The sequence below is a fragment of the Heterocephalus glaber genome, unplaced genomic scaffold (genome assembly GCF_053883595.1).
Source record: "Heterocephalus glaber isolate CG9 unplaced genomic scaffold, H.glaber_assembly_v1.0 deba00001538, whole genome shotgun sequence".
NCBI classification, from domain to species: Eukaryota; Metazoa; Chordata; class Mammalia; order Rodentia; family Bathyergidae; genus Heterocephalus; species Heterocephalus glaber.
In genome coordinates, this window is record NW_028258333.1 from 25,353,401 (window position 1) to 25,379,589 (window position 26,189).

The following is a 26,189-nucleotide window of genomic DNA, read 5'->3' on the forward strand; positions in this document are numbered from 1 at the left end:
TAATCTCATTAGTTTTAAAACATCTATGAGAGAAAATTAAATTTTCAATTCTATTTACCAAGATAAAAACATATAAATTAAACCTTATTCAATAGGAAGTTACCTTGTGCCACTTTTCCAGCTGTTTTGCCACATAACCTCTTTCATTCAGGTAGGAAAATCCTTTCGGAATGGAGAGAAATCTGTAAATTAAAACACACCACAGTTTAACATGAAGTCCAACAAAAAATGTTTAAACAGCTAAAATAAAGACAAAATAAGCTCATGGAGCTAAAAGACTTTAGGAATAGTTCCCCTTTAAAATGAAAAGATCTGCGCTGGGGATTTAGCTCAGTGGTTCCACCGCCTGCTTCGCAAGAGCAAGGTCCCAAGTTTGATCCCCAGTACCAAAAAAATAAATAAATAAAATGAAAAGATCATCTATGATTCATCAAATTACAATTATAAATTTCTACAATCTTTCTTTCAAACTCATAAACCAATGACAATAATACACCACAGAAAGCATGAAACAAAGAAATAAAAAATAACCCACATTAAGAAAAAGAGTGAACAATTTCTGTATTAAAAAGATGTCAAAGATTCTAAAATAGTCCTCGAGGTACATCCAATTTCCTACAAATGACTCCAATTTATCCTTCTTTATGGCAGAGCAATATTCCATTGTATATAAATGTCACATTTTCTTTATCCTTTCATCTGCTGATGGACATAAGAGTCTTCTTCCAATATTTAGCTATTATGAGTTGTGCTGCTAGAAACATGAGTGTATGCATGTATCACTGTAATATGTCTTTAACTCCTCATGGAAGATACCTAGAAGGGGAATAACTGTCAAGTGGAATTTCTATGTTTACTTTTTAAAGGAATCACCATACTGATTTCCAGTGACTGCACTAGTTTACATTCCCACTGACAATGCAGAAAAGTTTCTTTTTCCCCACAACCCTGCTAGAACTTGTTATTTTCATTTCTTGATGACAGCCATTCTTTCTGGAGTAAAGCAGAATCTCACTGTTGTTTTAATCTACATTTCTCGAATGGCTAGAGATGTTGAACATTTTTCATGTATTTATTGGCTATTTGTACTTCTCCTGAGACTTGCTTATTCATTTCTGTTGCCCATATTTTACCTGAGTCTTTATCTTGGGGGGGGGTCTAATATCAGATGGTTTCTCTTATATGAGAAACTAAAAATATAAAGAGCAAAATAAAAGACAGATAATAGAAAACAGGGAGATAGCTCTTTTGCAAAAGGGAAGAAGACCAAGAAATGGAGAGACGGAAGAGAGAAGAGAGGGGAAGGGGATGAAAATAAGAATGATGATGTGTTACATACATGTAGCAACTCCCCATGAGGAATGTTATCAACTGCAAATACGCACCAAAAAAAAAAAAGTTAAAGAAAAATAGTCCTATTTCAGAAGTTCAAAGGTACACTCTTGCAGAGTGCTTCTTATTCAGCTCTGAACCCAGCTTTAACATAGACAACAGAAAGAACACAACAGAAATCATACCCAGGAGAAAGTTTACTTAGAATTTACCTCAGGAGAAGAAGCAAACCCTTGTCTCCAAGATGAGATAAAGCTGGCTTCATCTGAATAAGAGCATGAAGATTGGCCTAAAAGAAATAATTATTAGACTAATTAAAAACTGCACAAATACATTCCTTTTTCCAAATTGCCTATACTATATACATTAGTTTCATGTAATCATCAATTAGAAGTGAATATTTTAATAAAAATTCATCACTAAGTATTTCGTTTAAAAAAGGAAGTATACCTTATCTTCACAAGCTTCATCAAGAATATCCAGAGCTTCCGAAGAAACTGTTTTGTTTTTATCATGCAGTTGAGTCACTAGTAACTCAATTCCCCAATTATTAAAGAATTCAACATTAGCTCTCAACAATACCCTTAAATGTTTTGTCGCATACAGCCTGCAGGCCTATAAAGATAAATGAATATATTAAAAAATCAAAAAACAAAAATACCCAAAAAATAGTAACAAAAAAACCTCACTTCACCATGGATAGTCTGTTTTAATTTGTTTTGGGAAACTTCTGGTACTTGAAAGGGATAGAAGAATTGAAATTGAGGGTCTATCCTTTGATATAAATATTTATTTAGTACTAGTAAAATAAAATATTTTCCATCCAATAGCTTCACTGTCTTGACATAAATAAATACCATATGGAGAATAGAAAGTAAAATTTTTAAAGTCCAATTTCCATCCCATATTCTAAAAATTTATAATTTTACTTAGCCTAAAATTTTACAAAGTATTAGATTAATTGGTAACAAAATTACAGTTTTATTTCCTATGTGATACTCACATCAGTAGCTGCTGTTAGGATTTTTGAAAGAATGACTCTAGCTAATCCATCTCTGCTATAGTCCAAGCTAGAAACAGTCAGTTTTAGCAAGTGATCTTGGTTTTTCAATGAGCAAAGATTAAGGAGACTTAAAAAAAATAAATAAATGAAGGTTATTAGAAATTACTGCACTGATTATCATTAGTCCAACAAATCATTTTTTCCAGCATTATTGAGATATAATTCACAAGTGTTATATATTCAAGGTTGGCAACAAGATAAACTGATTAAAGTATATTTTCAGAAATGACTACCACAATGAAATTAATTTACACATCTATCACCACCCACAGTTACCATTTTGTGTGTGTGCAGATGGTAGAGTGGGTATATGAAAAACATTTTAACAAATATTTAAAAATTCCTAATATAAACAAACATTTCTGAAAGAATTTAATGACAAAAAATAAAAAAGTATCAAACATGAAGACAACTTTAACTTTTTCAAAAATAAAATTTAGCAACAGATATCCACAGACTAAAAAGCATAACATATTAACCAACCACACTGAAAAATAAAGTTTAAGTATATATTTTAACAGAATCTAGGGATGCTTACCACTGAAAGACACTACATTTTTCCAGCATTTTGACTCCACGAGGGTGGCAAGAAAGTGTTCCAATAAATAAAAAGTAGTGTTGACTAAGAGTAGTCAATAAACCATTATTTTGAAGACTTCTTTCAGGTTTCATTCCAGAGGAGGCATTGAGCCACTGAACAATATCCTTTACTAGATCTTCTAAGTATCCTTGCCCATCCTGTAATTAGAAAAATCAACTTTAATCAGGTACAAAAAAAAGGAATAGAATTACTGATAACAAGTATCAGTCACTGAGTACCTGCTGTTTTTAATCTTACTCAATACAATGCTACCTAGAGATGGTCTTATTCTCCATTTCACAGAAGGGTAAACCAGATTTTCTTGAGGGCAGGCAATTTGCCCAAAGTATCATAACTAGCCACTCAGGATTCACATCTAGGTTTGGGTTCATTTCCTATGTTTCCAAATACACCCTAAGCCTACTCAGAAATGAAAACAAAACAGATGGTGGTAACAGAGGGAGGAGAAGGAAGACATTTAATTAAAAAAATTTGCTTTGAAAATATTTAGTGCTTACCTCTTCAGACTCAAGAAGAAATTCGGTAAACTGGCAACCAACAACTGTGAGCTGCTTAGACTTGGCAAAATCCAGATCCAGGTTGGCATATAATTTACTGCTGGGCTTGTAAAAATAAAGAAGTCTTCGTACAAATCTATTATCAAAATAAATTAACAATATAAGACACCAATTATTTTAAAATCTTATCCACAGGTTATGACATAATAAGGCTTTGAATATGTTCTGGATCTGAAACATCTGGAGGAGGTGGTAAGAAATTCAGTAACACATATGGTACATCTCACACACACACACAAAGAGAAAAAGGAAAAAGAAAAAAACTTAATTGTAAAGAACATATGGAATAAGAATTTTATAGTTAGATGCTTAAAAGAAAAAGTAGGGCAGAAAGAGGGCAGTAGGAAAAATGAAGACACAACACTCCACAACTAGAATGTAAAGTTGAATAAACAGAATGTAAATTTAGGCAATTGAATTTTATGGACATAATTTATTATAATGTGTTCTAAGCTTCCAATGAATTTAGTTCAATTTAATTTCATAATGAATACTATAGAACATAATTAGTACTATAATCTAATCCAAATACAGGCAGTTAGGTTCAGGTATTAGGAAAACAAATTTGAAAAAGGTATCATCTCTGTTCTCAGGGAGTATGAAAAGTCAGAATATGCTATTATTTTAGTGTAATTTACAAGGTTTGTATATTTCTTAAAACTTGATATTAAGTTACATATCATGAAGAGTTGAGTATAATCAAAATAATTTTAATCACACAAATGTCTCAAATATAAAGAAAGGCTCTCTTATCCAATGAATTCAGTACTGCTAGTTGGTTAGCTGAACCTAAGGAGTAAAAACACATGGGTGTAGTAGAGAACAACACAGTAGCTTGAAGTGGTCTATATGCTCCTGAACATTAGTATGTTTTGTAGACAATGTGTTAAGGAGATTGTTAAGAAGAATGGTTAACTTTCCAAAGTTAGATATGAGTGAAAGTCAAAGTTACATATTAAAAATATAGTTTCTTACTATGTCATCCTCTTATGGTTAAGGTTAGTCCATTACACAGTTGATATTATCTTAATTTAAGAAACATTTATTTCTGTGACTTCATCTGATACAAAACTAAAAGCAGATTACAATTAACTAGAAAAAGAATTAGCTGATGGGTTTTGACACAGAAAAATGTATGTACACACATAAAGATATATAAAAATGTTTGTATCTACTGAATGCTCTTAAACTGAATGTATGTTTTTAATCACTAAAACATCAGTTATTATTTTTAGTAGGCATAAGATATGATAATCCAAATTTAAATTCTTTAAATTTAAATACACAGTAACTTTTACATACCTGTGCAACTGTTCATCTTTATAGTTTCTTAGATTTACATTTGGCCACTGGAATAACAAAATATATTACATTACATATGTATTTATCAACTCCCAAGCATATAACTGTAATAAATCATAATAATAATGTGAAGAGAAGCTGTCACCATGAAGTATTTTGTCATACCTTAAGAATGGTCCCTATAAGATTCCAATTCCACTCAAGATTTTCTTTATGTTGAAGGACTTGGCTATCCCTAAGGTTCATTAAAAGAGCTTCCTCTGTATCCTAAAAAAAAAACACCAGAAAGTAATATGGACAATTAAGGCAAACTATCCTCACATCAGAAAACTAAGCTCAAATTTTAAAAACAGAAGGAAGTTGTTTTCACTTACAGATAGATCATTAAAATTTTTAAATTTTACCATTACAAAAACTCAGCTCTAAATTGTCTAGTCATTACATATCTAAAAAGCTAAGTAAAAATCCATATGCAAGAATAAAGCTACAAAACTCAAACAAGTACATGTATATAAAATCCAGTGGTTAAGAATTAGGAAACTGTATAAATTAAAAATCATGATTTTCATGTTAGTACCTTAAGAACAAATATATCTTTCTGAACTCGAAGGTACTGATCCCGTTTCTGATGTGTGGCAACTGCTTTCTGAATAATGTGATCTAAATGAAGGCTGTAAGGCTTAGGTCCTCGTTTCTTCATTTCATGGAAGCGTTTTAAACAGTTCAGTGCTGCACTGGCTCGACTAGTAAGAAAAAATAATTTTGAAGTGAACATTTTGCTAAGTTATTTAAAGTTTAGATAAATTCAAGGACAGAGATTTTTACTAAAAAAAAGTGAAATATTTTGTGAACCCCGAAAACACAAAAGAAAAAAAATCAAAGTACTGATTTCCATGAAGAAACATTGATTATTCAGACTAAAACATCAATTATAGTAATCTTTCCTTGGTCTTTTCTGTATACTGGCTTTAAGAATTCCTTTCACAAGGTCAAAAATCTAGCTTTTTTTTTTTCCTATAAAATATTTAAAGAGCTGGGGATTTAGCTCAGTGGTGCTGCTGCCTGCAAGCGCAAGGTCCTGAGTGTAATCCATGGTACCAATAAATAAATAAATAAATAAACAAACAAACAAACAAATAAATAAATAAATATTTAGAGCTTTGCTTTTCATATGGAAATCTTAGTACACTGGGACTAATTTTTGTTCATGGTATGAGGCTACAATATAATTTCATTGTTCACCCATAAGATCAATTGAACAGTCTATTTTCGGCATAATCTGTAACTATAAATGATACCTTAAAAAATTTGGCAGCAATCAATTCTGGTAAAAAGAATTTAAAACTTTGAGATCTACTGAGATTGGCAAGTATTTAATATATCAGCAAAGAAGCTTATTGAGCTAAAAAAAAAAAAAAACTGTTTTAAGGAGAGTGTCAGGACTGTTACTTTGAATGTGAATGAATTCTCAATAAACTCAGAAATTGGTGCCCATAATTTGACCCAGAGGTCTGGTCTACCAGGTTTTGAGAAAGACATTTCTCTATCATGAAACTTCTAGTATAAACGCTGAAGGCTACTACAGATGTCAGCCCAGAGTCATAACAGAGATGGTCTCTAATGCACTCAGTTTATAATACAACTGTAGCCTATTAAATAACAGTATTTTCACTGACAGAACCAAAATAATAGACCACTATTTATTTATAGTAAAGCTCATGTAGTTCATATTAAAGCTAAACTTCTGAAGAGTGTATTATAATTGCTAACAAAAATCCATAGTTCTGATAGTTAATAAACTGCATTTTGTTAATATTATCAAAGAAAAAAAAGAAGTGGTCCACATATATAGATTTTTCTCACTATAACAGCAAAAAAAACCCCAAAACAAAAAAGCCACATGTGGTGGCATGTAACTGTTTCTCAGCTGAGACTGAGGCAGGAGGATGGCAAGTTCAAGCCCAGCCTGGGAGACTTTGTGACTTAGGAAGGCCCTGCCTCAAAATACAAAGAGCTGGGTATAGTTCAGTATGAAGACCCAGGCTTCAATCCCCAGTCTACACACACACACACTCCTACTATCACTTCCCATTTAGCTCCCTTCCCTTTTATATAGTTTATTCTTACTAGCAATGAAATTCTAGTAGTGCCACTATTATACTGCCTTATTTTTCCTTATAAATCTACTTGCTTATAAATGTGTGGTATACCTCCTTCAGTTTTAAGAATTCAACTTATGGCTATGCCTATAGTATGGGTTATTAAGTACCAACTTTTTTTAACCGCACAAATGAAAATACACTGGTAGTCTTTCGCTTTTGAAAATTTGAAATTAATTCATGGATTATTTTTAAAAGGGTTTAAATTGCTTCTCAGAATATAAAATAAACCCCAAAACTCTCAACCAGCATTGTTAGAAATACGGTAAAAAGTCTACATCCTTGACCAAACACACAAAAGTAAAAGTGATTATACTCCACTATTGAATATAAATCATGAAATATTTTGAGAATTACTAATTTTTCCTCTTACCTATAAAACTTACCTAAAAGACTTTACAAGCAAAACCTATCCATACTTCTTTTAAAAAAGAAGTGAAAAAGTAATCTAAATGGACATTAAATATACTAAACATAACCTTTCCTGGATCTTTCTGATACTTACAGTCTCTTTTCCTTTGGGATATCAAAAGATGCAGCCATATTCATTAGGGTTGGCAAGCAGTGCAAATGATGGCTATGTGAATGAGGAAGAATTGTATTTGCCTAAAATAAAATGTTAACATTTTATGAGTTTTTGAAAATAGAAATAGTTTACATTATAGATTATCTGTGAATGTAATATTGTAATTAAGACCATTAGAAACTCTTAAGGATTTTCCTGAAATTCACTTATTTTCCACAAGGCATACATACTTATAATTTTATCTATTTTCAATATGCATGAGATGTAACAAATATAAGCATATAAATACAAATTTTAAACCTCTAATTTTTACAGATCTTTTATTATAGTATTAAAATTATGATTTTTAAGCGCTATTCAAATAAAACTCAATTCTTATTAAAATGCTACGGTATCAAAACTTAGAATTGACTTAAATTTTAAACACCACTTCCTCAGCATAGGTTTGTCTCAGATACCAACAGTCTTTAAAAACTTACTAACTTCTGCTTTATAAAGAAAATCTCAATACCAAACTTGCTATCAACTAATAAGAATAGGTAAATTAATCACATGTGGAAAAGAGAAGCTATACTAAGCAATGAACTAGCACCACTTTACTTGAAAATGATCAGATTTTATACATTAAGGGAATCATAGAATTCTGGTGTATAGAACAGGAAAGAGAATAAATTTATGAAAATGATTCTCTCCTATAAAACAATTAATTTTGTATATTGATGTCCTTACAGAAAACGTCGTAGAAAATTTAAATACAAATATAATCAGAACTGAGAGCCTGCAATGCTATTTAATTCTCTTCAAGAGTTGATTGAAAGGGAACAGAGAAACTGGCTGAATAATTTATTGATAAAAATAGTTAACATTAAACTTCACTTATTTACTTCACTCATATACATAGCCCAGCAACTGACAGGTAAGCACTGGGGGAGGTGGAGGAAGAAAGAGGAGAGGAAGTAACAGAAACAACAAAAACAAAAACAAAAATACTCTAAGAATAGCAACTCATAACATAGTTTTAAAAGATTTGCCATAGAATCACTTCTTACTGGCCGGGGATTTAGCTCAGTGGTTTCACTACCTGCTGCCCAAGCATAGGGACCCAAATTCAATCCCCGGTACCAAAAAAAAAAAAAAGAAGAATCTCTTCTTAATGAGTTTAAAGTGGTTCTATTTATTCTTTTGCTAATCTATAAGTGACCTAGAAATAGAAAATCTCTATAATGCAAACTAGCAGAATTGCTTCCTTGCTTGAACTGCTAAATGTAGAGAATGATTAGATGGCTCTTCTTTCTCCTAGTTCCCCCAAATTATTAATTTCATAAAATTACAGTGCCAATTCAAAAGTCCGAAAAGGATTCTCATTCTCTACAAGTTTACAGAAAACAATGATGTTCAAACAAGACAGTTATATTTAGAATTTTTGCACAAAGTTTTCTAAAATTCAGCCAGTAGGGCTGGGGATTTAGCTCAGTGGTTCCACCGCCTGCGTCGCAAGCTCAAGGACTGGAGTTCGATCCCAGGTACCAAAAAAAAATAATAATAAAAAAAAAGTAAAATTCAGCCAGGGACTACAATGTACTGATTCTGTATTACAGAATTACATTCTTAGCTGACTGATTAGTATCTCATTTTACGATTTGGATTTCTTGCTTTTTAGGTAGGAAGTCTTTCTGCAAATCAATATTTATAGGACTGAAATATCCACATCGAAAGTGAGTGTAAACATCAACATTCAGCACTTTGTATTTTCTGTATTTGTTCTACTTATAAAGCAGATGTGATTGAGATCTATCTACCTATCTATCTATCTATCTATATGAGGATATAGGAATTAAAGGCGTTTTGCAATGCAAGGATAAACATTCATTTAAAATGCTAATTTACTTTTTGAGTTGAAATAAAGCAACACTATTAACCCATTTTATAAATTAAAATTATGAAATATATAATTAGAAGTTGCTAAACTTACCATATGTAAAAGCTCTCCTAAAAGGATGGTAGCTCTAACTGAAATATGGTCATCACTGTTTGTTATCACTTCAACCAAACCCTATGAAAATAAACATAACACTGTGTTGCAAAATAATATATATGAACATATTTATGCTCAGATGTTAAAAAATTTTGTTAGAGAAAGTCAAAATAAAATAGAATATAGTTTATAACTCTTACTTCCAAAAGTCCATTACGAATAAATGCAGATAGTATCAGTGCCAAATAATTATCCATGAGGTCTGGCCTAGAAATAAACACAGCACAGAACAATTTAAATAGTATTTCACACGTACTACACAGACTAACATAAAAAACAGTAATGAAAATAAATTGGAACAATTTTAAATTTAAATTCTACCTGGATCTGGCACGATGAGGAAGAATAGTTTTTGCCTCAGCTGCTACAAAGCCATCTGAAATCCTCCAATTGTCTTGGAACCTTCCTGGATCTAAAATAGTTAAAAGTAGTTACTTAAACTCAGAAGACTTTGTCTCAAAAGAAATTTTTAAAAAGAGAAAAGAGGCTGAGATTGCAGTTCTGTTACAGTACTTGTCTAGCATGCACAAGGTTCTAGGTTCAATTCCCAGAAACACACACACACACACACACACACACACAAATACTAAAACACTTCAGGTAAGTGTGGAACCATTAGCTAACCAGGCTATTAAGAACTTCAAAAAGTTATTTAGCTAAGGAACAATATACTCAAAAAGACATACAAAAAACTTGTTATGTTAATGTACACAGATCTAACTTCCTTCATCTTGGAATTCAGAAGTCATCTGGCTAAAATAAAGTACAGCTATTATACAATCTAAGTAGTATAGATTTCTTACCATCTCTTATCACTTCCTTGACCCATCTTTCTGTTCACTGCTCATTTGTAAGAGCAAAGATGATAAAGAAGAAATTAAAATTCTTAGTTTTAGGGATTTACTTGAGGTTTCATTTTTATGTTAAATTTCAAGCCACAATGATGTGATACAAAGAAAATAATGTTCAATATTAGTATTTCACCTGTTAAGAATTTTGTTGCCAGGCTCCTAGGGCCAAGGTGAGCCAATCCCAGCACCCAGAAGGAAGCTCCCCCACCTCCATCCCAGGCTCCTAGGGCAGTGAATCTCAGCCAGTCCCAGCACCTGGAAAGAAGCTCCTGCCTCCATCCCAGGCTCCTAGGGCAGAGAAGCTCAGCGAGTTCCAGCACCCGGAAGGAGGCTCCCCTGCTGCCATCCCAAGCTCCTAGGGCACAGAAGGAGAGCCTCCTGGGAGCCAGAAGCACGCCCCTACCCCGTGGAAATGAGAAGACACATAAACAAGCCTCATAAACAGACTTCCAGATCACCTACAGCAACCCCAAAGGGAAACGAGATGGAACACTCTGATACTCAACCACCTGGACTCTCTGAACTGGCAACAAAAGAGGATCTGGGAAAAATGAAATCAGAAATAATTACTCAGATAACAGAAAAGATTTTGCTCATGGTACAAGACATGATTAATAAATCTAGAGAGGACACAGATAAAAAAATAGAGGAGCTGAGGAACATGATGGAATCCCAACATAGGACACAAATGGAATCCATAAAACAAATACAAACAGATTTCCAAGAGATTAAAAACTCCATCGAAAGTCTGCACAGCAGAATGAACCAATGTGAGGATAAAATTTCACATACAGAAAATAAGATTGCAATTAGTGAGGAGGAAAAGAAAAATTGCTTTAAAATTGTAAGGGAACATGAGAAATCAATCCAGCAGCTGCTAGACGATGCAAAGAAGAATAACATAAGACTGACTGGAGTCAATGAAGAAAGAGGAGAGAACGCAGATGACATCAAAAAATTCTTCACAGAAGTGATGGCAGAAAACTTCCCAAGGAGGGGAAAAGAACTTGACATACAGATAAGTGAGGCATATAGGACTCCAGCTAACCTTAATCAAAAAAAATCTACACATAGGCATATAATAGTTAGGATTCCAGAAATCCAACAGAAGAATAAAATTCTACAAGCAGTGAGAGAAAAGAAACAAATCACATACAAAGGAAAGCCCATCAGAATCACAGCAGACTTCTCAATGCAAACCCTCAAGGCAAGAAGAGCTTGGAGTGAGGTATTTCAAACCCTAAAGGAAAACAGCCTCCAACCGAGATTGATGTACCCTACAAAACTATCTTTCAAAATTGATGGAGAAATAAGATACTTTCATGATAAAGAGCACCTCAGGAATTTCATGAATACCAAATCGACACTCCAAAAAATTTTAGACAATACCCTAGGAAAAGACAATGAGGATCACAACCCCAGGAAACCCAGCAGAATGAATCCATTGGGTGTGACAAATTAAACACAAAGGGGGAGAATCCAACAAAAAGAAAAAGTCATAACAAGGCTTTTAAAACTTTTAACTTCATCTCCCTAACGAGTGTATAATTCAATCTTATTATTGTACTGGTTAGTATTTTTCTGATTCTAGAATTGCACACCATTTCTTGTGCTATACTGGCAATTTACCATCTTCTTATGTCTACATTTTAGTTGGGTTGTCTATTAATGAGCTCTAAGAATTCTTTATATATTCTGCTCATAGGTTATATGCATTGTAAATATGGTCTGTTTAAGGACTTTTCATTTTAATGATGTCATTTAAAGTTCTAAATTTTGATGGAATCTCATCAATTTTTTTTCTTTTATACATCATGGTTTTTGTATCCTAGGTAGTTCTTGCCTACCCTGAATTCATAAATATTTTCCCTTAAAATTTCTTCTTAAAGTTTTATACTTTTAGGCTTTCTTATTTAGGTTCATAGATCCCTTCAAGTTATTTTCATGTATGGAAAAAAAAGGTTGAGGTTAATTTTTTTATATATGGATACCAGGTGTTCTAGTGCCGTTTGCTGAAGACACTATCTCTTCCTCGGCTCTTGAATCGAGTTTATATTCTATAAAATGCTAATGTTAAATAATCTTTCAAAACTCAGTGGACCATATGTGTGGTTCTATTTCTAGATTCTCTCTTTTATTCAAATGATCTATATGTCTTTCCCTACACCAACACTGCCTTGATTACTGTAGCTTTAGAAGAAGTCTTAAAATTGAGTGCTAAAAGTCTTCCAACACTGTTTTTGTTTTTGTTTTTGACTTTTCTGGGTCCTTTGTACTCCTATGTAACTTTTAAATTTCAATATCCAGTTCTTCATTTATAGCACGTACACACAGACCTGAATTTTTATATATACCTTGTGTTTTCTAATCCTGCTAAATTCAAGTACAAGTTCTAGGGGCTCCTAGAGATTTCTTAGCATCTTCTCTGTAGATGATCATTTCATCTACATAGAAAGATTTTGCTTCTGCCGTGCCAGTCCTATCCTAGTTGTGTCATTTTATTGCCAGACTATTTTGGTTTAGACCTATGTTTCAAAGTCTAATGGACAGATGAAGAGTAGGCATATATGCCCTTGTTTCCCACTTTAGGGAGAAAGCATTGTATCATCTCCATTCATAGAAGGAGTTTTTGCTGGAAGTATGGAGTACATGTCTTTGATCTGTTGAGAAGGTTCTGTTCTACTTCTAGTTTCCTGATAGCTTTTACCATGAACAGCTGTAGAATTTAGTTCAATACTCTTTCTCCAACTACTGACAGGATCATATGGCTTTCTCCTTTCCTCTGTTAAAATGATTACTTTTGGGGGTGGATCTTCCAATGCTGAACCAACACTGCCATCCCTATAACAAAACCACTTTCTACATACTGCAAGATCTGCCTTCTAATAGTTTGTTTTGTTAAACAAATTTCTATCTATGTTCATATTTTTTTCTTCTATTATCTTTCTCCAATTTTAGGATTAGCACAATGCTGAGTTCCTAAAATGAGGGGAGAAGTGTTCCTTCTTTTTTCTGCTTTAATTGTTTGATATAATTTATCAGTTAAAATGTTTATGAGCCTGCTGTTGTCATATAGGTAGGTTTTCAAGCTAGGAATATACTTTCTTTAATAGGTGCTATTCAAATTTTATATTTCCTCCAGAGTTAGTTTCATTAATTTGTCTTCTAAGTTACTTCTTAGAAGTTGTCAAATTTATTTCAAAAAAGATTTTTGTAATATGCTTTCTATATCCTTTTAAATTCTGTAAAATCTGTGGTAATGTCTCCTAGATCTTAATATTGTAATTTAAAAAATGTATAACTGATATTGTGTAACAGGAAGAAAAGGTCTAAAAGAGCAGGGGAATTGGGAGGGGTAGGGGAAGGGAAAAAAGGGAAAGGAAAAAATATGAGAAGAGGAAAAAAATGGAAACAAGGTCTTTGCAAATAGGGAAGGGTGGAGGGGGTGAAGGGAGGGCAAGGGAAGGGGAAAAAAAATAAGAACAAAGATACTCATGTAATGGTACAAGATCCCAATGATGAATGCAACTGTATTGTATACCTAAAATGTACCAATAAAGTTAATGGGGAAAAAAAAAAGAATTTTGTTGTAACAGATTCAAACGTTCTTCAATACTTACCTACACTGAGCAGTGCTTCTATGAACTCCTCTGTCACAACAGGTAGAGGAAGACGAAATATATCATAAAGCACTTCAAGCAGACCTCGCTGCAACAGCAAATAAATAGTTTATTTCTTTTATAGAATAAATCTTTAAAGACTTTTTAAATGTTCTATTCACCGACTAGAGAAATGGGCAGAATGGAATCTTGGAAAATTACTATAAAAGCTTATACCAGAGAAGGGATAATTACTGAATGATTATTACCTACATCATATAATCTTTTCCAAAAACTTTCATTATCCCACTGTGTAAATGAAAAAAATAGATCTAATGTTCTTTCACAACTGAAACATAAGAAGTCCAGTGACAGTGCAGGGGTCTGGGTCAGTGGTAGAGCACTGCATAGCACATGCTGGCCCTGGATTTCATCCCAAATAACTCCCCCTCCCCCAAAAAAGCAGTCAACTAAATTACCCCAAGCCTTCTCAGAGATCTTTCCATTTATATCCATATCCTTTCATTTTCATGATCTAAATGCATTTTATTTCACATGTTAAGCAAGGCACATCTGGCTGACATTATCTAATTTTTTGATGCCAGGTTTGGTTCATATAAAGAAGAAACAAGAAAGAGGTAAAAAAGAAGGATTAAAATAAAAAGGAGAACATTATGTAAGAGGAAAGAATCATTTGAGTTAATTCTATTTTTCTTTCTATTCATTTTGTTTTTACCTGGTTAATTAAAAACACCCTACTCACCAATAATTTAGGAATACATTAATACATCAACATATAAACTGAATTTTAATCAAAAACACTATCCTCAAAATAGAAACTCATTAATATAGAAAAAAAATACAAATTAGAAGGCACAGATGCATACATACATTTACTTTTTGCTAGATGCATTTCTGTAGTGTTTGGACCTTTACCTTGAAAATGCCTTTTTGTTTTGCTTGTGTTGTTTTAATGAATAAAGTGGAATTGACATTTTCAACTTGATTTTTTAATATAATCATCATTCCTAACAGCAATATTTCAAGTGATTCATATGCTATTTAAGGGTTACCTAAGTATTAAATATTAAATATATTTTTTAAGTGATCTATGACAAAAATTACCAACTAATGAGGAAGCAAAACCTAAAGTTTTTTTTTTAACAATTTATCTCTTCTGTTAAAAGTCCAGGAATGAAACAAGTCACAAAACTTTTACCTACCCTTATTTCCATATTTGGTATGCAAAGTACTCCAATTAGCGATTGGATCCCAGAGTTTCCAGGTTTACACAAATTAATAATACCTACGAAGGGTAAAAAGAAAAAAAAGTCAGGGACTTAAAGGACAAAAAAATTTTCCTGTAGTAATGTATCATAAAATCTGGCATTACTGCAAGCTAAATTATACAATTTGCTTATCACAACTGATACCATATAAGTGAAGTGCCTTTCAAACATTATCTGTATTTCTCTACTGATTCGAGATTGCCAATAATTTCATCATTTAAATTCTTTGTTCAATTTGTTTCACATGCAGAATATGGGAAAGAATAAGATAATAGTCCATCTCTCCTGCTTAATGCTCCTAAGTCTAAAGTAAAAAACTATGTGCACTCACTTTTTAAAAGTTTAATTCTAAAATTTATTCAATGTACAGAAGAGTGTAAACAGCAGACTTCAAATAAATTATATAAATCACAAATTTAAATTACAGAATTGTGTTACACAACTTTGGACATATTAAACTTGGGTCACAAAAGAAGATATATAAATACCCAATAAAAATATACAAAATGCTCAATATCATTAGTTATCAAGGAAATGCAAATTACATTAATAAAATATCACTGGACATCTACTAAAATGGCTAAAATTAAAGACTGACAACACCAAGTGCTGATGAGGAGCCAAAACAACTGAGATTCACATACACTGATGATGGCGCATTATTTTCATATTTAATAGTTAATGTACATGCTGAAGTATTCAGGAGTAAAGGTGACTTAGACTTGCAATTTTTTTGAGATACAGTATATTAGAATAATTTAGATAGACTAATGAAACTAGAGGAATGGATTGACAGACATGTCCAAATAAACACCACAAAATCCAGGTGGTAGGAGATATGGGTGATTACTGTACATTATTTTCAAGTTCCAAATTTTTTTTTCTTTTGGTTTTTTGAAACAGGGTCTCACTATGTAGTTCAGGCTGGCCTTGAACTATGTACCCAGGCTAGCCTTGAACTCACAGTGATCCTCCTGCCTCAGCCTCCTGAGTCCTCAGGATTACAGGAGTGTGCCACCACACCCAGCTATCAAATTTTTTTAATTGCTACAAAAAACATTTTTTAAAAAATCATATAAATTTATGTTTATACATGCCTTATACACATAGCCTGTTAATTTTACACAGTACTTTTTCTGTACCTGTGTCATCACTGTGACTCATCACCTGAGGTCAGGTGTGGACTTTTCTGTGGTGTCATGTCAGCATTCAACAATTTTTAGGTTTGGGGCCACTTTGAATTTTATATTACAGATGCCCAAACTATGTATATGTATTTAAGAATAATCTCTCCTTTTTTGGATCAAGCATCAAACTTCAAATTAAAATGTAACAAGCAGATTTACTTAAATTATCAAAATAATATTCTGCAAACTTTGATGAGAAATTTGATGGCTGAGGAATCTGAGAAATTAAAGATACAGTGTGTATAGCTCTTATTCTGGTATCAGGGAAAACAGACTGTTCTCATGGAGAAATTGTGCTCTACAATGTCAGTTATCCATCAGTTATTTGGAACTTGAAATACATTAATTCACAGAATAAATTCACTAATTCACCAAAGTTTATTTAATAAATAGTACAATGGATTCTAAACACTTTGGGAAAATATCTGTTATAAAATGTGTTCAGTGTTCTAACTTGTCATACTGATTATTTCTCTTCTTACTTCATAGGAGGGTAGAAGATTCTTAATGTTCTAAGTGTCTCATGATGAATCAGTATACAAGAACTCCAGGAGAAACTGAAGCACTGTACAAAGAATGTATAAAAGCAGTAAGGAGCCAGTTATGATGGCAAATGCCTGTACTCAGCATCCTGGGATCCGGAGGCAGGAGGATCCAAAGGCTGAGCCCAGTCTGGGCAACTTAATGACTCAGTCATACCCTATCTGAAATAAAGAAAAACCAAAAAAGGCTGTACATGTATGGAGTGCAAAGGCCCTGGAATCAACCGTTGATAACAGGGCCAAGAAAAAAAGCAGTAAGTAAAGAGACTGGCAGGGATCAGAGACAGGCAAGTAAAGTCTAGACACAAGAAAAATGAGGAGACAAGTTGACTGGTGGTTAAAGCAAGACAGAATTAAATTTTGAAGACAGAAACCACATTAATGGCAAGGAAACTGAGAGATGATAAAAGATGATGATTTAACTATAGAAAACCAAAGTTATAATGAGTTTTGGAGTAAGGGCAGGTAAGTTTAACAGGATGACTGAGTTGGTTTACATGTTAAAAGAGTATGTGAAGGCTGGTGAAGTATTATCACAGTTTGAATGGGTCCCCTAAAGTTCATGTGTCTCTGCCAAATTCATATACTGACAGAAATTGTAAACAGGGTCTTTGGGAGATAAATAAGATTAAACAAGGTCATGATTGATGCTGGAGCCCCAATGATTGCTTTATAAGGAAAGGAAAAGAGACTTGAGCTAAGGTGCTTACTCTTTGTTTTACCACATAATGCCGATGCCATACTTTTGGACTCCTCAGCCTCCAAAACTGTGAGATAAATAAACGTCTATTTTTTGTAAATTTCCCAATGTTTGGTATTTTGTTATAACAACAGAAAATGGAATAAAACAAGTATTTAAAAATTTGTCTAATAGGTGTTCCCAGAATATGTGGTTATCCATGAGGATAGTGGAAGTAATTATAAAATACAGCAAGCAGGGCTTTTCACTGAGACGATAAGAAGACAAAGAAGTCTCTGGGAAAATACCAGCTAGTGGCAAGTCTATGGCTGAGATAAACATTCGTACAGATTTTGTATTTAGGGGCTATCTAGGTACATAGAAATGCTTAAGTAAATTACCTTGTTCTGTTTACTACTAAATTCTTTTCTATGCTATCCTTTTCATTATTTCATGAAACAAGAAGTAGATAATCATTGAGTAAAAGGTAATCATATTATCTTATAAAAATAAATTTTTGGGCCAGGGATCTAGCTCAATGGTGCAACCACCTGCCTCACAAGCACAAGGTCATGAGTTTGATCCCTGGTACTAAATAAATAAATAAATAAATTTTTGACCTTTATTCCACAGAAAGAGAAAATGTGTATAATCCCTATTCTGAATAGGGACTACTAATGTCATGGCATTACTACCTTATTCTTAAGTAACAAACTTTAGCTACACATACAATTAACACACAAGTTTTGCTTCTATTTTTTATTTTGTATTTTGTTTTTGAGAGGGGAAGTATAGACCATGCTTCATTTTTCTTGAATGGCCATGGTAATCATTAGTACAGTGACTTATAAATAGTTAATAAGTATGTCTATACTGAATTCAGTCCCGGCTGTTTCCTATATACTATTACAAATTTTCTTTAGTACATTATTATAATTTTGTATAAATTCCTTTGGTTCTAAAAATAACACATAAAGAGCAGATTAATATTCAAATTAGATGCTTCAATAGTATACTTGAAAAACACTCAAGTTTTTCCTCTTGTATGTTATTAAGCAACATGGAGTAGCATACCTGCCCATGACCGGAATGTTGCTATGATTCCCATTTTGCTGGCTAGAAACCGTGCTTCTCTGTCTTCTCTGTTGGGAGTGGGAGGGTTATAAAAGACAAAAAAATTAGAATAAAGTGAGTTATTGCTGCTACTATATCAGAAATAGAGCTATAATTAATGTTTAAATATTTACACATGAAATAAAAATGTTAACAGAAATCAGATGTACTCCAAAGTCAATTACCCAAATATAAAATGGACCTCAATTTAAGATGTGAATGTGGGAAGTAATTTTAATCATGTGTAATTGGTCACAAGGCCTCATTTGCAGTAACTATTGGTGCTTTATTTAACAATGCCTTGTTGCTTTGTATGCATTAACATTTGGGTGTAAAGACTGTGTCTATCCAAGAGGGAGCCACAGTATTTAAATTGACCAACCTAATGTTACAACTACTTGGAGGTGACCAAATGTGAACTAAAAGCCTTAATTAAAGTGGTGCAATTTTGTATAACTTAAAAAAAAGATTCACAACAGTTTCAAATAAGTTATAAATTCTGCTTTTCTATTCAGTTCTGTGTTCCCTACTCTTTCTGAAAACTATTCTTAGATGAATTCTAATTAATCATCAGGGAAGAACAGTCTGCTTAATAAGTACCTGTGTTGCAAGGCTGCCCCTTAACAAAGAAAATTACCATCTGCATCCTCTTCAAAATCTTTTCCTCAAATGTATTTGAACATTTCCAATAAGCAAGTTCAATAAGGTAGAGGCAGTGAAATGTTACTAAATAGATACTATTAAAATTACCAGCTACTTTCTTCCTTGAAAATTATGTATCAAACTGTGTCACTTGTTCTTTCTGTAAAATATTATGACCATTAAGCAACAGAACTATTTATATTTGTTAAACATTCTCCATTGTTGATCAATTTCAATGCTTTATAGTAAAATCTGATAACTAATAATTTATAATCTTCTAACCACCAGATTTACCCTAATTAACTGTTAATTTTTTTCCCTCTGCCATAGTTTCTTTTCTTTCCCAAATTCTTAATAACATGTAGAAATTCAAGGAACAAGGGTCAGGGTGTGGGAAAGAGTAGACAAAAACCAAAGTAAGCTGTGTAGCATCAGTCAAAAAAAGAATGCAACAGAAACTATAATGGGGAGTATGATCAGGTACCTGTGTGACTAACTCTTCAGTGTTCCTTCTCTTAAAAATACTGATAACATACTTATATTGACTGCATGGTTAAACATCTCTAACCTATTATGATAAATAAGCAACATTTTTCCAATCACCTACTTCCTTGTTTATAATGTGCCTTTACTTGCCTTGCTCTATATTGGTTCATACTCTAGAAAAATAATGAAAGTAAACTAGAAAATCAAATAGGAAAGAAAGAATTTTGATGGACTGTCCTCTACCTCTCTAATAAATACCTAGGTTCACCTCTTGTTCATCGTGGTATGCTGAAAGGAGCCTTGCTCCAGGATTCCATGCCCTGATCTCCAGATGCTGTAAATACGAGCTATCATTGCCATGGCTGTAATTATGTTTAGGTTATATCACCTAGTAGAGCACAACATAGGGAAATTGTCTGGCAGGCTTGATCTAATTGGAAAGCTTTCTTCAGCTGGTAGCAGAAGAGAGCGTGGAGAGAATCAGAATGCTAGAAGGATTTCAGACACTGCTGCTGCCTGTCAAGATGAAGGGCCCATGAGTCAAGGAACAGGTGACAACAGTCACCAGGTGGTATCAAGGGAAGAGAGGCCTGAATTATTAAATGGAAAGGAACTGAATTGTGCCAGCAATCTGAATGAACTTGGAAATGGATTCTTCACCTGAGCCTTTGCTGAGCCAGACCTGACCTACCAAACTGAGATGCTGCAGTGAAACATGCTTATAGCAATTTGCTGCACAGCAATAGATAAATTCTATGTTCTCTACCAAAAAAGAAAACATCCAAATCTTACACAAAGTCAAAAAAGAGGCTTAAGAATTCTAATTCATAACTGAAGTTAGCAGGAATAAACCTGAAAAGCGCCTAGGGATTTTCCCCTGCCCAATACTAAGGATATAACCCAGGGAACTCTACCACTGAACTACATCCCCCAGCCCTTTTTATGTAAAGACAAGGTCTCATTAATTTGTGCAGTCTGGGCTTGAACTTGACATCCTCCTGCCTCTGCTTCCTGAGTAGTGGTGATTATAGCTATGTGCCACCTCATCCAGTAAGAAGTCTTAAACATTTGTTTTGATTTCTTAACTTAGGTCACGATATGTTAGAGTGTGACAATGAATGCACAGGGTTGGATGTGAAAATAGCAAAAGCATTATTTTTAATTCAGAAAAACAATGAAAAACAACAATCCCAGTGCTCTGAGGGACAAGGCAGGAGGATCACAAATTTGAGCCCAGTCTGGGTAACTTAGCAGGATCCTTCCTCAAAATATAAAAAACTAAATAAATAAAGGGATGGGGATGTACCTCAATGTAAAGGCCATGGATTTAATTCCTAGTACCACCAAAAACAAAACAAAACAAATTTTACATATTATATCATTCTGCTGACACAATGTGTTAAGGCAACTCTTCAATCTACTACCTGTGATTACTTCATTCTTCAATCTCTCAATGAAATTATGCTAAAAATAAATACAAAGGAAAACAAAGACCTAAGTCTCTACTAAAGTATATTACACATATTGAAATATATTCAATACATACATTGAAATAAGAAATTAATCTTACAATTTCTCAAAGCTTTTTCTAAAATTTTTAAACTATAGTTAATTGTGAGAAAAATTTAATTCCATACAATAGAAAATTTAACTAAACTTACAATTTCTCCAGTTCTATACACACTGAGTGCTAGGATTACAGGCATGTCCCCACCACTCAGTTATATGTAAAGTACTGAGAACAGGGATAATAGGAAAATAGATGGGGATATAGTAAAGATTATTTTTTCTAGAAATGCTTCAAGATTAACACATATAACACCTCATAAATTATTAGGAATCGATAACACTTACTTGAGCTGCCCTTCGGCTGTATCTGGACTGTGTCTGTAGTGAAAATCAGTATAAGGTGCTAAAATTCGCTAATTTAAAAAAATGTAAAAAGAATAAGTTTTTATTATTAAAAAGCTTTTTAAAAGCATAAATTCTATTTTTAAACTTTTAAATTGGGTATAACATATTGAAAACAATATATACACCAGAACAAAAATGCTATTTTCTCCAGGTTTGGCTTTCAGCTTTTTTTCTGTCAACTCAAATATTGCTACTTTCCATTATTTCTGTTGGCAGATCAACTGTCAAACTTGTTCCTTTGAAAGTATCTTTTTTTTTTCTTGAGCTGTTCTCAAGATTTTTAATTGTTTGTCCTATTTCTTTTCTTCTCTCTGTGCTTTACTATATATATTTTTATTAACCTTTCTTTCAGTTTACTATCAATATCCTTGTCCCAACTGAACTTTTACTTTCACTAATTTTTGAATTCTAGGCATTATATTTCTCAGAACAAGAATTTCCATTTGATTCTTTTTGCATATCTAATTACACTGTAAAATTCTTTTGTGTCACCCATTGTTTCCTTTTCTGTAAATTAACCATGGATGGTTTTGAAGGGGTTTTGTTTTGTTTTTTCCCCTATCTGGATTACCAGTAAATATGTTTGTATGGAATGTTTCTTTTGGGTTTTCAGACAGATGGTCATGGTCTTTCTGCATAACAAGAAATCTCTGACTGAGTATCAGACACTGTATATTTTATTAAAGTGATTTCTAAGTGATTTTATCTTCCATCAGAGATAGTTTATCCTTTCCTCTCCCAGACAAGTAAAGTGGCTGATAGCCTTATCTTAATGAACAATAGAGTTAAACTGAGGCTACACTGCAATTTTGATAAGATTCAATACACCTATCATTTTCCTGTGTTCCTGTGTCCCTCTAGTGATTTCAACAGACCCTAGAAATCTTCTTCTTAGTAGTAACAAATTGAGATTTAAAAAATATATATATTTTGTAAATTCTGAACTGAGAGTTTTAGCTATCCATTTGGAAACCTAAGAATTTGGTAAATGTCATTAACAGGAAATTAGCTATAAAATATCTAGCTTTGTCATTTTAGTACCACATAATGGCCCTAAGCTCTTCTGATTTTTCTAATTCTGGCAAAAGCCCACCTGGATTTTCAGTGACCAACTATATAATGAATAGCAAGTGGCTCCACGAAAAAGATCTATAAATCATCAGAAACAGATAACAGGGTAAACAAAAAGAATTTTTAAACAATTTAATTCACACAAGCATTTTTAACAAAAGGAAAATTAGGGGCTATCCAGAGAGACAACAGCACTGCAAATAGTTTCTTTACAGAAAAGAAAATCAAAGTATCCATTTGGAATGTAACACTGATAAATTATAATGAATAAAATAAGGACTATCTTCTTAATCTCAGACTTTATGATGAAGATGAAAAAGTAGAAGATAATTATAAACAGCATCAAACGCAACCAGTACTTACTGAATATTTATTATGTTCCAGGTACTAATTTAAAACATGTAGATTAAAGTACAAAAGGTAAAGTACTAAATTACTGAACGCTATCTGCAACTTTTACTGCTACTGTAATCATTATTCATAGCATTTAATCTTCACAACAAGTTTTTAAGGCTGAAAACCAAAAATCTTTGTTTTACCTATGAAAAAACTAGCTCTAAGGAAAACTAAGTGTCTTGCCCAAGGTTAAAAATGTAGCAAGATGATACAGTGAAATATTAAAACATGGTCTGTACTATCTAATGTCTATCTATTCACTCTCTGTACCACTGGGAGGATCTAGTTAGGGAAAATTTTTAATCACATTTTAAGTAAGATGATGTAACCAAAAACAGTAGTGTACTTAATCTACTTAATCTTTGAGGCTTTTTCCCTTAAGGGGCCTGTTAATCTGCTATACAATACACAGGAATAAAAAAGAACCTATTTCTCCCATTTTAATATTATAGTTTTTCTACCTGATAAAGGAGAAAATTAGAACTAAACACACTATAAAATATAAGTAATGACAATTTATTCCTTTAGGACTCCCACAGATAATGAATTTTAAATCACTTATTAAGGAAAATATTGTGATTACATTTGTTAGTTAATGGCATAGGATAATGTCAATTTTATAATCTGAAGTATTTCTAAAACTAGTTCTTAAGCTAGGCACAGTGGAACATGGCTATAATTCCAGCTGCTGGGGAGACTGAGGCAGGAAGACTGCTTCAGCCCAGGAGTTCAAGGCCAGCCTGACCAACATATCAAGACCCCCATCTCACAAACAAAACAGAATAAAATAAAACAAAACAAAACTCAAAATCTAAAAAGACCATAATTATAACATTTAAGACAAGTTTCCTAAAGTGATTATTATAAAGACATTAGGGAAAAATAAGTCTTTTATGCCTTGCATAATTTCATGCCTACATACAAAAAAATTCCTTGATTTAAGCTTACTGTGCATGTTGTCTTCAATGGACAATTTAGTATATTTTGACAAGTAAACTTTTAAGAATTACAGTATGTGATAATTCTGATCCAACCTCCATGCAACCTGTGGCTCATAGGCAGCTTGCCTTTTTTTTTTTTTTTTTTTTTTGATGTCATAATAAAAAATATTTTTAAGAAGGAGGTTCTGCTACTTATATACATTAATTATATATTTTACATGTGGCCCAAGACAAGTTTCTCTTCACTCACTCAAAAGTTTGGATACACAAATGCAAAAATGTACTTAGTAAAATAATGTAAATTGAGGATTTTTTAAAAAGTATATACTTTCGGGCCGGGGATTTAGCTCAGTGGTTTCGCCGCCTGCTGCGCAAGCGCAAGGACCCGAGTTTGATCCCTGGTACCAAAAAAAAAAAAAAAAAAAAAAGTATATACTTTCAAGTATATATGATGCGTGCTAACAAAGTGGTTTCAAATTTAGAAAATTTTAATACGGTTTAATGACTAAATAGTATATATTACCAGGAGATACTTGCAAAACTTATTAACACACTGATGTTCTTAAAAACAAATGATGTTCTTCACCACACAGGTAAATGTAACCTTACTAATCATCCAATTTGCTCAGTAAACTTTTCATGGATAAATGAAAACTTTACTTTGCATGTTGATGAAATATTGAGAATGATATTTTCAATTTATTCCAAACTGAGTAAGTTATAAGGCTAAGAATCTACTTCAAAATTTCAAAGAGTATGCATTTTAAATCATATTTTATAACTTAGAAAAGAATACTGAAGTTCCTACCTCTAATTCTACATCAGCTCGCACATACTGCCGGGTCTTTGGATGATTAAGGAGGTGTAGAATTGTAGTAATGAGGGCCTCATTTATTCGACTTAACTGGCAATCAATCACATTTTTCAAGATGGTATTTAGTCCACCTCTAAGGGCTACCACCTCTGGATTTTGAAGTGCTAAAAGAGAAAAATTTAATGTATTATATTAGGGGTAATAAAAATTAATCTGGAATCTCAGCTTTTACTTTAAAACAATTTGTTCTCTAACTTGAAAATCTTTAATATTATTTAAAAGGACAAATATATGAAGGATATCTAATAAGAATTACTGAATATATTTACGTAATATTTGATTTTTAAAATGTCTCTGAATGGTCTTTTTGTAACTTTTGTCCTTATTTTACTGGATTTTTTTTTTTCATTCCTCTCCACTGCAGGGAGTTCTTTTTATAGCCAAGACAATAGCCTTTATCTGTTTCAATTCTCTTCTAAGTTTTGTAATTTAATTTTGGATCTTGCTTAAAATGGTATATATAATCTCTGTATTTATATAAAACACAAAGCAAGCACACATATACGCATTTTCTCTCTCTCTCAAATTTAAGCTCAGAAACTACTCTTTTATTCCAAAGATCAGGAATTTTCTTTTCTTTTCTTTTTTTTTGGCACAGAGGATGGAACTTGGGACCTTGCACTTGGTGAGGCAGGCGGCGGCACCTCTGAACTAAATCCCCAGCCCAGATCAGGAATTTTCTTTGTATGTTCATGAATAATCATGTGTGTGTTTCAAAGAAGATCATGACTAATATATTTCAGTTTCAATGTGTCGGGAAGCTGAGTTTCATTAAGATGACGAACACAGTTTGCCCAAATGTTTAATCATTATCCCAGCATTTTTTTCTCAAACTGATTTTTACACTTAATGATACACTAAGGTTTTCTATGTATCAGGGTCCGCAATTCTTGATTCTTTTGCAGTTTTTCTCTTAAAAACTCAGGCTTAGGGGCCAGGGATATTAGCTCGGTGGTTCCGCTGCCTGTCTCACAAGCACAAGGTCCCAAGTCAGATCCCCGGTACCAAAAAACAAAACAAAACAAAACTC

At 32.8% G+C, this 26,189-nt stretch overlaps 1 protein-coding gene across 13 annotated transcripts in view; it reads right to left on the reverse strand.

Moving 5' to 3' along the window:
- The window catches only part of Rictor (RPTOR independent companion of MTOR complex 2), a 132,790-nt gene that overhangs the window by 37,954 nt on the left and 68,647 nt on the right, over positions 1-26,189 (reverse strand). For all 13 annotated transcript variants that reach the window (XR_015442246.1, XM_087189314.1, XM_087189315.1 and 10 more), the window contains 18 exons: positions 25,094-25,263; positions 21,818-21,885; positions 18,797-18,864; positions 15,249-15,331; positions 14,047-14,134; positions 9,897-9,987; positions 9,716-9,782; positions 9,513-9,593; positions 7,520-7,620; positions 5,433-5,598; positions 5,021-5,122; positions 4,856-4,902; positions 3,494-3,629; positions 2,934-3,133; positions 2,336-2,462; positions 1,783-1,947; positions 1,545-1,621; positions 104-182 (listed from right to left, as the gene is read on the reverse strand). Coding sequence is in view for 12 of the 13 variants with exons in the window: in XM_087189314.1 (XP_087045440.1) it covers positions 104-182; positions 1,545-1,621; positions 1,783-1,947; positions 2,336-2,462; positions 2,934-3,133; positions 3,494-3,629; positions 4,856-4,902; positions 5,021-5,122; positions 5,433-5,598; positions 7,520-7,620; positions 9,513-9,593; positions 9,716-9,782; positions 9,897-9,987; positions 14,047-14,134; positions 15,249-15,331; positions 18,797-18,864; positions 21,818-21,885; positions 25,094-25,263 (1,916 nt within the window). In the remaining variant the exon portion in view is untranslated. The remainder of the gene's footprint in view (positions 1-103; positions 183-1,544; positions 1,622-1,782; positions 1,948-2,335; positions 2,463-2,933; positions 3,134-3,493; positions 3,630-4,855; positions 4,903-5,020; positions 5,123-5,432; positions 5,599-7,519; positions 7,621-9,512; positions 9,594-9,715; positions 9,783-9,896; positions 9,988-14,046; positions 14,135-15,248; positions 15,332-18,796; positions 18,865-21,817; positions 21,886-25,093; positions 25,264-26,189) is intronic.